At 36.4% G+C, this 11,682-nt stretch overlaps 2 protein-coding genes across 2 annotated transcripts in view; one reads left to right on the top strand and one right to left on the bottom strand.

The window, feature by feature from the left end:
* Positions 1-11,682, top strand: part of LOC108976120 (potassium voltage-gated channel protein Shaker) — a 354,344-nt gene that overhangs the window by 60,089 nt on the left and 282,573 nt on the right. The window lies entirely within an intron of this gene.
* Positions 6,336-7,404, bottom strand: LOC108976123 (serine protease SP24D-like). Its single transcript, XM_018945038.1, has 2 exons — positions 7,033-7,404; positions 6,336-6,965 (listed from the first exon to the last, which is right to left on the bottom strand). The coding sequence occupies exons 1-2, from the start codon at positions 7,341-7,343 to the stop codon at positions 6,437-6,439; spliced, it is 840 nt and encodes a 279-aa protein (XP_018800583.1). The 5' UTR covers positions 7,344-7,404; the 3' UTR covers positions 6,336-6,436.

The raw sequence follows: 11,682 nt of genomic DNA, 5'->3' as shown, positions 1-11,682 counted from the left end.
TTCAATTTTTTTTATATACATATGTATGTATTTTTCAAAACTTTTTTTTTGTAGTTGGCAACCCTGTTAAAGGTCTGAGTACTCATTTTCCTTTATGTATGCTTATAAAATATTAAAAATATTATTTTATATTTGCATTTATGTATCTCAGTTGTACAAACCGAATGCAATAGTGTTAATTGATTATTACATACTTTGTAAATCGATCAATGTATGTATGAATGTATGTAAGCAAAATACAAATACGCAAATGTTTATGCTTGTGCGAGTTTGTGAAGTAAACTAATTAACAAAATGTATGAATTTATGCATCCGCGATCGCAACGAAAACATATTTACTTAACACATTCTGCTTTTCATCCATTTTCGCAAACACTCGATGTAGATTTAGCCGTAAGTACGTATGACGTATGTATGTAGTACATAGTCAGAAATAATCGCTGATTGACAGCGGCGGAAATTCCTACTTGAAATTTGCAAATTTTCAAGCAGAAAATCATATTTTTTGTTAGTGTTATCCATTTACGTTTATTTCTTTATTATTTTTTAAATTGTTATGATAGATTAAATATATTTGTGGCTTGAAGATGTGCCCATCAAACGCACTAAAAATGTTTTTCGTACATCAACAGTGATTTGTGGTACTTTTATGTGTTTGAGTATTTAAAGTTTTCTTAAAAAAAAAAAAAAAAAAAATGTTGTTGCGAAGAATAGTTCAAATTAATATATGCTTTTTTTACTTTGTGATAAATTGATACAAATCTGTCGGCAGTTTTCAGAAATCAAGGTATTTTATTATTTATGAAATATCAGTTTTCTCTCAGACTAAAATTGGTACTTCTTCCAACGCAAGAATAAAGAAATTCACTTTAACCAACATAAATTTAAAGGTGTGTATAAAAATGATAGCCAATAAATGATTTTTTATTACAAGAAAACTAGACTTGAACACTAATGTATGCTTATTATAGCCCTATTGCACATCCAGATTAATTTAGTACATTAAGATTATAATTGAGGAACCAGTTTATGATTTTCGCATAGCCAGTTATTCGATTAACGATCCGCTTTTCTACTTACCTGTGTTCTTCATTTTGCTTTTTTCTAATTATTAAAATTTATCAGCTAATTGGTATTTTATCAGTGCTCACAACCAAATTTACAGCCTGGACAACAACCCGTAGAGTTAACCACTGTCGAGTTTGCAGTGTTGACAACAACCAGCAACAATACCTTCAGGTGTTGGCAAAACCTTATATTTAAAACAGTTCAGAAAGAATTCAACATGAGYATTCGATGTAATCGTGGCTGATTACAATCAACTTTAGTATCTTATTAACTTAGATTGACGGGGATAGGCTCACTTAGTTTTATTATAATATTTTACTTCAAGGAAAATTATATTAAAATCGTCTTCAAATGAGAAGTATGTGACAAAATAGACCTACATAGCATAGGAAGTAAAGCCAGCCAGATCACAGTACAGCCATATATACAATTAATAGAAAATGACTCTCTTCGAATTAAAATTATATATCTTACGTTACTTACATCAAAATTTTAGGTACCTAGGTAACAGTTGTGTGGCAACTTTTTGTCAAGAGATTTTATATCTCCTGCATGCTCAGACTTATAATTTTTGTTTTTTAAACATATTAACATTGATAGTGATTTGTGGTACTTGATGTTTTAAATGGTTCAACCCCATGACAAAGAAAGGGCTTTTTTGCTATCCTTACTTTTTGGCCCACTGTTTTCTCCTTAATTGTCAGCAAGCCGTTAAAGTTTAGCGTGAATTCATTGCACAAATTTTTATTGTTTTTTGACGCAATTTGACTTTGAAATAGTTAGCGTCTATTGATAGTTGGCATTTCAAGTTCGAGGAATTGTCAAAATACGCTTGAAAATGTCGATACAAACAATATGCCAGCAGTGCGACCGCGGAAAATATGTAAAATTCTTGTGTTGCTTTTTTTATTTATTTTTAAAAATATATCTAAACTCAAAAAAATTTAATATACCAGCTAACAGATACGCAATAGAACACACTTTAGAAAATAATAGTTTCAATATAAATGTTCTGAATTATGATTTTAGAAGCCATATTACTGTTAACCCTGTACAGGCATCGTTAGTTTGCTTCTGTTTGCAAATCATGATGATTCTTATGCCATTCGACGTCCAGGGTTACAAGTAAAAATTGAACACATGTCGAGGAGATAAAAGAGAACCTCAGTGATCATTACAATGCAATAACAGTAATTATGTAATAAAGAGAATTTGGGGAATATGCTCTGCAGCAATCGGAATGGCCGTCACATTGCTTGCACTATCTGAAGAGGCTATATGAAGTTTGCCACGCAGTTGTAACACTCCCAATGAAATGTGGGAGACTCTATAAATATATGTATATATACATAAGTAATGGGCATGACGAGCTGAGTTGATTTAGCTACATAAGTATGTCCGACTGTCTTTCTGTCTGCATATATACGAAATAATCCCTAAGTTTTTGAGATACTGACCTAAAATTTCACACCTGTCCTGTTCGCACTAAGGAGCTTCTCATTTGTCGGGCCACTACAGCTTATAGTTGCCATACAAACTGGACAATGGGAATCTGGTGATGGTATGGAAAACTTTTTCATTTGACCAGACATTTTCCCGAAATTCGGCACGAATCATTCATTCTTCTTTACTGGTTGGTATTTGGTACCGATTCGAGATAGTAAGTGCAGCCAGGTCCTTCTTTACCAGTGGCGTCTTCCTCTTCTTCCATCTGCGAATACTGTATCGGAAACCTTCAATATCGCTGTATATCTCGCAATGTTCGACTACGGTATTCGCCGTTGCCACGCCGAAAGAACCATTCTCTAGAACACTTCTTAACCTGACTCACCAGGTGATGTCATTGTTCATGCCTCTGCGGCATATAGCAGAATAGGAGCGACGAGGGACTAGTAGAGTTTGGTAGTTGTTCGTCGGGACAGGACTTTACTTTTCATTTGCCTACTCTGTCCAAACACTGAGGAACGAATCATTACAGAAAGCAATGATGAAATAACCAAAGCAATTATTCGGATCGGATCGCTATAGCATATACATATATCATACGCACTGGCCGATCGGCAACAAGTTCTTCAAAAGAAACTTTTGTATTTGCTAAGGCTATTATAGCTTCGCTGCAAACGAAGTTAACATTTTTTCTTGTTTCTAATTCGAGCCATTAGTCATTAGTTCAGACACCTGCACCAGTTGAAAATTGTGTTTTAATATTTATTATATTCTCATCATTCACCATCGACGGACTCTATTTATACAAACCGCTTTGGCAGACTCATTCCTAAAACACTTACCTGGAGAGCTTCCATACTTAATCATCCTGGTTTAAAAAAATATTGTTTCAAAATTCCTGAAACTAGTTTTGTAAAGGAGGTCGATGATAAATCTTTGCTTATCGATCACATACCTTAAGGCCAATACAAACCCGATAAGTTGAGTTATTTCGGTATTAGATAGTATCTGTGGAAGGATGAGAGATTAAGACTTTAGTTTTTCAGTAAAAATGACTAGCAATGAAAAAATTGTAGTTGGCTATCCTCCTACTAACGTCCATACTGGTCATCAGGTAAGCATTCTAATCTTTCCGAATATACTTCGTTCGGATAGTGCAGGGTTCGAACTCCCGTAAATACATAACATGCTCTGCACACGATTTGAGCTAGAACTCCTGTGATTCATCCTAAGTATGGAAGTGCAGGAATACTGGCAGTTTCTTAACAATGTAATTGGAAAGAGACTTGACTTATCAAAAATCAACCACAACAGATAGGAGTTCATCCGACGAATAAAGTAATCAATCGACTCGCACAGCTCTTGTTAGATTCACATACAATATTTTTTTTTTTTCACAATATGTCAATTATTTATTATGCTTTGCATATGTCACAACGGTTAGTCAATTATTTAGATTTCATTAACTCATGAACTCAAATCAGAGTTTTGGCCAATCGCGTGATGATGGAATCTTCGCGGAACTATCAGGATCACTGGAGCCACAACCATTCATAATATAGTTGCTCACACCAATCAACTTACCATTGTAGACCGTTATTTGTTGGGGAAATTGTCCGACGGCTACGTATTGGCCGCCAACAATGTGGGAGCTGGGTACATCGTCCACTGGTTCTCACCTGTCTCTTATACACATCTAGATGTGTATAAGAGACCGATGTAATTAGCTGCACCTTTTTTACTGTTTTTGAAAACTCTTTTATATTTTTATTTGTTAGGAAAAACGTCTCTTTTAACAAATTTTCACCAAACCTCGAAGTGATTATGGTTGACGCTAATTTTACTGGTGAGTGTCGTTGTTTGATTAGCATTGATAAGCCGTTGAACGGTAATCAGTCGTAGCGTTGGGCCAACCGTACGGGCCTTAGACGTATAGTCATTAGCTGTTATGAGAAAGCTTGAGTAAGTTCTATTTGCTTTGCGAAGAATTATATAAAAAACGTTTAATTTGTCAGAACTTGCAAATATATTATATAATATATATATAAAAAGTCGCTTGATGGTCGTTTTGTAGACATATTTTATAACGGGATTTTTATGTCTCATAGGCGTTGATAATTTTCCAAGCTGACTCAGTATACGAATAATTAACACTCCGTAGTGACCCAACGCGGATATGGCCTAGCCAGTGAATAAATGAAATAAAAGAGTGTAGAACGCAGAGCTCGAAACCAATGTATAAATGCTATCTACCTTGAGTATAAAATATCTCTATACAACTAGTTGTCTCAAAGAACTCGACTGAGATTGAGATAAATTTGTCTGCCTGCCACATTTCTGCCGTGTGAATTAGTTATGAAGAAATCTCAGTATACATGAGATTCGAGGAGGAAGCTATCGTCACAGCAATGGTAGGTCACTAAAAACCTTTCTTGTCTTATGCCTCCTTCCTATGTTGTACATTAGTCCGCTTAGTAGGGATCATATCCACCTATATTGTGCTGTTGCAGGCGTTTTGACATCTAAAGTTGCCAGCAACAGTATTCTTTTGTATTTTTGACATCTATGTTCTGTGGCCTCTACACTTTCAATGACGTATTTTATAGCTCCTAGAGTTATTCTGTCGGTTCCAAAGCCGTGTTGCCTAGGGGAGAGTCCTACAGCTGCGTTCGTCGTCGAGTCTGGATTTAAGTAGCATTTCATAAAGCTTTTACGCAGTGTCAAGTATGGATAGTGGATGATATGCCGATGGCAAGTTGGGATACCCTTTACCCTTACTGACTAGCACCAACCGTTGCTTTTTCCAGGATTCAGGGAATATTCCGGCTTCGAGGCAGGCGTTGTACAAATTCAATAGTACTGAAGGAGTACTGGAGAATATGCGAAGATCTTAGAGTCTGTTCTGGATCACTGGACCTTTTTTCGTGTGTTGGTGCGTTGACGATGCGATCCGTTTTGGTAGTGGTTAAGTCCTATATCATCTACTATTAAAATATCAAATGTATCATTAGGAGGCTAAGAGAAGCATGATCTATACTTCAAATCGCGCTGATTCTCCAACAATTTTTAACATATATACGAAGTTAACCTCAAATTAGTTTACAATTAGTAGTAGTCAATTACCTTTAGAATACACTTAGTGGCCGGAAACCGTTCTGATGTAACGATAGATCTCTTAAGAAACACTTTTTTGCCTCGGTGTAATACGAACGGCTTTGGCGGACGTATTTCTAAGACACTTACCTGGATATCTTACTTACTTAATCATCCTGGTTAATAAAAATGTTGTTTCAAAATACCTGAAAACTAGTTTTGTAAGGGAAGTCGATGAGTAAGAAAATCCGGATAAGTCTTCGTTTATCGATCATATGTCTTAAGTCTAATATATAAATCTGATAAGTTGAATTATTTCGATATTAGATAGTTTCCGTGGTAGGACGAGAAATTGCGACCTCAGTTCTTCAGTAGAGAATAATAATGACACAATTGTTGCTCGCTAAAATCCAAGTAACTTACACATTGGTCATCAGGTAAGCATTCTAGTCTTTCGTAATACATTCCAAGCGAATAATACCGAGTACGTACTTCTGCAATTATACGAGTATAGATACATAACATCCTCTGAGCAAGATCTGAACAAGAGCTCTTGTGATTTATCCTGGGACGAGAAGCGCATAAATACTGGCAGTTCTTAATAATATTATATAACTGAAAAGAGATTTAACCTATCAAAAATAAACCACAAGAGGTCTATCCAATGAATAGACTAATCAATCAACTACACACACCGTTGTTACTAGATTCACATACATACAAAAATGTTTGCTCATAATTTGTGATTAATATTTTATTATTATTATTATTATGCTTGGCATATGCCACAACCGTTAGTTAATTCTTTAGATTTCATTAACTTATGAACTCATGGCAAGTCAGAGTTTTGGCGCACCCAATTGCGGAATGATGGAATCTTCGCATAACCATCGGGATAACTGGAGCCACAACCATTAACAATGTAGTTGCTCACACCAACCAACTTGCCATTGTAGACCGCTGGACCACCAGAGTCACCATAGCAGGCACCATTACCTATAGTGTGCGACAAGCAGAGTGTCGTCGGGTCGACATCGCCAATGAAACGTTTACAATTGGAATAGGTGAGGCTACGTAAAGTATTGTATTTAAGACGGAACGGCAATTCACCACTAGTACGCACACGGCCAAAACCTGAGATGGTGATAGCTGAATTATTGGGAGGCTCAGCAGTAGCCAAAGGTATTGCCTTAATGCGACTGTTGAAGGACAGTCTCGTACTTAAACGCAGGAGCGCAATGTCGTATGTGTAAGCACGATATTGTGGATGAACTTTGGTCTCTGCTACGCTCACATATACACCGCCTGTGTAGAGTTGCGAAGAACCTGCGCGCACCGTGAAGTAGGAAGCCGGATAACTAGAAAGGGAGAAGAAACAAATAAACACCGTATACATTGAAATTATTTGATAGGCTTTACACCTACTTGATGCCAGGCTGACTAGTTACACAATGCGCCGCCGTCACCACGTAACTGGCACTAATGATCGAACCACCGCAAGTAAAGTCGCCTTTTATATATAATGATATTTGGTGGGGAAATTGTCCGTTGGCTGCGTATTGGCCGCCAACAATGCGGGAGCTGGGTAAATCGTCCACTGGTTCTAAGTCCTCAACATGAACTTTATTTAAAACCTCCGTAGTTGCTGGAGTTGTTGGTGTAGACGTGATCAAAACTAAAAGTCCACAACCAATTAGTAACTGTGTTGYCACACTAATGCTAKTAGGATTGCCCATTTCTCTTGCTTTTGTCTTTTAACCCAACTGTAGTTAAAAGAACACTGAGCAGTGAAAGGGMMGTGCCTCTACTTAAATAWSTATTSGGAATTTTGTGGAGCYCTATAGCGCTRATTATTGACTAAATTACCCATGTAATTAGCTGCACCTTTTTGACTGTTTTTGAAAACTCTTTTATAACTTTATTTGTTAGGAGAAAAAGTCCCTTTTATCAAATTTTCACCAAACCTCGAAGCGATTATGGTTGACGCTAATTTTACTGGTGAGTGTCGTTGTTTGATTATCACTGATAAGCCGTTGTACGGTAATCAGTCGTAACGTTGGGCGAAGTGTACGGGTCTTAGACGTTTAGTCATTAGCTGTCAGTAGAAAGCTTGAGTAAGTTCTATTTGCTATGTGAATAATTATACAAAAAAAAAAGTTTTATTTTCATATTTTATAACGGGTTTTTATGTCTCAACGCCCCAAGAAAGATAAATGAGGTGACTTAGTATGTGAAAAATTAAAACGCATAGTGATCCAACTGGGATATGGCTTAGCCAGTGCATAGATAAAATAAAAGAGTTATGTGAATTGTCTTAGGTAATCAGTGCCAAAACCCACATATAATTAAAACGGAGATCAAATGATATCTATCTTGAGTATAGAAAATCTCTATGCAATTAGCTGTCTCAAAGAACTCGACGAAGATTTTGTAGAAGTGATAATTTGTAGGTAACAGAAATCGTTATGAAGTTAGTCGAAATTAAATTACAATGTATCTCTAAGGGAGAAAGGGATACAAAAAAATCCGCTACCAAATTTTTTGTCAGCAAATTTACTCCATATAAGTATTCATATCGAACCATCTAGAAATTGCTGGGAAAAAGAAACTTTACGGACCAAGCTTGAGACAATTTTGTCTACCTGCAACTTTTCTGGCATGTAAATCATTTATGAAACAGACAATTTAAAAGAAAATATACAAAAACTTCAAATTTAATGGAAAATGTTTATTGTCATTCGAAAGAATATTCTTTGGCATGTATTTTTTAAAGCTTACCTCTTTCAAATGTTGGCCGCGGCTACATCTCAAATGGTTCATCCCTCGTGTCCAATTATCGATGACTCGTCCGAGCATTTTCGCTGGTACTCGTAACTGGCGAATGACATGCGTGATGTATTGTTCCAAGGCCTAAACCGAAGCGGAATTGTCCACATGGACTTTATAATTTATATATCTCTACAGATAAAAGTTATATCACACGATTTTGGTGGCCAATCGACCGGCCCACAGAGTAAAATTATCTGCTCAAAGAATTCTTGACTCAATAAATACATTTATTGATGCGATGTGTGGGAAATGGAGCCGTCTTGTTGAAATCAAGTGGCGCCGAGATCAAGAGCTTCAATTTCAGGTATAAAATAGTCACCGTTGACGATTACGTTCTCAGCGCCATAATTTTTTAAGAAATATGGACTGAAAATTTTACCGGCCTACAAAGCACACCTAGCCGTTGTTTTCTCTGAATGATATGACAGCTTTTATTTCTCTTCGGATTATTCTTCGTACAAACGCCCTACTATGCTTTCAATTTAAGATTCGAGTTGCTGCGAACGGCGCCGAATCGACCCTCAACGCTTTTCGTGTACATTCTCAGCCACGGCTGCCACATTTTCTTCGCTGCTTACTGGACGTGATCTTTTCTTTCGAAGATTATCCATTAATGAATGGTAGGCCTCATGATGGGTGATGGCGTTGCGAATAGTATGCTCAGTAGGTCGATCGTGTTGACCATAAGTTGAGCGAAGCGCACGAAACACATTCTTTACAGAACGTGAAATTTCATAATAAACTTCAGCGATTTGCCTTCGTTATTTAGGCCTAAGTCTTTCCACGCTGAAATGACGACTCTTGCTTGATATGCCAAAAAATGCTATTGAAAAAGTCCGTCAACTTGTAGCACCCGGTATTTTCGGATGTCTCGGTATACATAAGGTCCGAAGGGGAGTACTCGCTAGAGATATGATGCTTTTATAAACGATATCTCTCACATTATTAGGAATGAGTTAAGAGCGAAAATTGATGTTGGTATGCTTGGTAATGACAACTGTCATTAGTCCTTTGGCAAGTACTGTCGAGGAGAAGGTTTTGTACTTAGTCCAAGGTCTGTAGCGTCTACTAATAAAATATTAAATACATCTTTAAGAAGGAGAAGCAAAAATAATTTATTTTTAAAATCTTTGTGATGAACCTAATTTGTTTCACATACATATACAAATTTAAACTCAAATTCGTTTATGCTTAGTAGTATTTGTAAAACAAAAGTAGTGCGCTCTGCGGTCAGAAACCAAACTAATGTAATGATAGATCTCTGATGAAACACTTATTTGCGTCGGGGTGTATGATTGCTAAGCTGACATGCAAACAAGTTTCTTCTTTTTTATCCGAAGGAAGGGTTGGTAGTCAAATTAGGTTTGGCTCAGAAAGATATTGAAACCTGCTCAAGTTTTGGCTCAAACTTTGCCTCAACATTATTCTGGAATACCCAAATTTAAACCTATTCGGTACTTGCAATAATATGAAGTGTTGAAACTGTTCAGTTTGTCTATCTGTCTATCTCTGTCTTTGTATTTCTTTAAATTCTTTCTTTCTTCTTCTTTCTCCCTCTCTCCTTCCACACTCTCTACTTCCTCTCGCTTTTTAGTTATCTCTCTATTATCCTCTCTTTCACTCTAAATTGCTTTTAAACCACGAAAATTTCTTTATTGACTCAGTGACCTGTATTTTTCGAAACGACTGTATAAAAATCATTACAAATTTCTTAACTTTCTTTACTGCCCTCGTAAGTTACTTCGTAACAGTTTTTGATATCTATTTATGACTCAGGTTCTTATCTAGTGTCAGCAAAATCTACATGCGGCAAATATATTTACTTAAATTTATTAGAGTCAAACGTTTTACGACGAGTAATTTGCAGAAGTCAAGTCCACAAGTTCATAAACACTTGCCCACCGTTGAGTAGTTATTTGTGCCAATTGAAAAAGAAAATAACAGAGATCACTTGCCTACAGCAATAAATTTCGATGCAGCCATTAATCGTTTTAAATGTTCATATGTATATATTTTCACTGCAGTGCTGCTTAAAAATCATTCGTAAGTCACCAGCTCTCACCGCCCTCTGCTGAGTTTCGGCGAACTCGTGTGATTTTTTGGCAGCATCACATGTTTTTCACTTCACTTCAAATCACTTTTTAACTAAATGCCGTTATTTTTGTAAGATATATATGTATGTGTGTTACTGTAGTTTAAGTGTGCGCTGACAATCACTGCTAAAATCACAGAGATCAGCAGACAAATTCTTGTCAACAGCCACGTGAAGGCTACCGTTGTAACGAGAGCGGGTGGCGGCACTCTTCACTGGCCTTAAGTATTATTTGAGTTGAATATCTTGATAAACTGAGTAATTGGCTGGCTTATTATCGATTTGACCCTTCGTTGCTATGAATTCCTTTTGTTTCTCTTTGTACTTCGTTGCCAAGCAATTTTTATAATGGCTTTTTGAAGTTCATTTGAAATATGCTTGCACTTTATTTCAACTTTACGTTCAATAAAAATGCGTTTGCATGTTATAAATTCCAAGCTTTCGTTATAAGTTCGTTAATTTTTTAGTTTTTGTGTAGAATATTATCTTTAGTTTTTCGATGTGATTTTCAAAAATTTATATATTTTGACACTGTTAAGTATGGTCCATATGTAGCGGCAGAAAATCTAAAAATTTTAAAATTTTCACTAATATTTTTCATACTAATATCGTAAGCTGTCACGCCGACTTTGTTGTCCAACTTAACGGATAGAAGCGTCTTAGTTGAGTACCGAAGTAAAACAGAAATGTTTTTATTCACCAGGAGATATACATATGATCTCAGATATGCCACTCCCCTCATGCAGAGACTCACGCCTTCAACCTGTAGATATGGTGAAACACCTATAGCTCATAATTAATAGAAAGCTTTCATGTAGGCCTATCTTTGAGGAGAGAGAAAGAAAGCATAGGTTGCCTTATATTGATGTAGAGGAGCAAAATAAGGACTTTTACCAAAAGTGATGTTTTGCCTCTAAGAAACGGTAGTCATGCCAATAATATTCTATGATATACGCGTTAGGTGGGAGGCGCTTAAAAATACTACACCTGCTAAGAAGCTTGAACGTGCCCAAAGAGGGGCTGTCATGTGCATCTCTGTTGCACTGCAGACTACAGCAATAATAATATTTTGCGTTATTGTAGGTTTGGGCAACTGTGTTGTAGAGATCATACGTGGTGGCTTTTTCTCCGCAATGGCAATGCTGGAATGGGAC

The sequence above is a fragment of the Bactrocera latifrons genome, unplaced genomic scaffold (assembly GCF_001853355.1).
Source record: "Bactrocera latifrons isolate USDA-ARS-PBARC rearing strain unplaced genomic scaffold, ASM185335v1 scaffold_73, whole genome shotgun sequence".
NCBI classification, from domain to species: Eukaryota; Metazoa; Arthropoda; class Insecta; order Diptera; family Tephritidae; genus Bactrocera; species Bactrocera latifrons.
The sequence above is the reverse complement of the archived record's forward strand: the minus strand, read 5'-3'. Positions and strand labels throughout refer to the sequence as shown.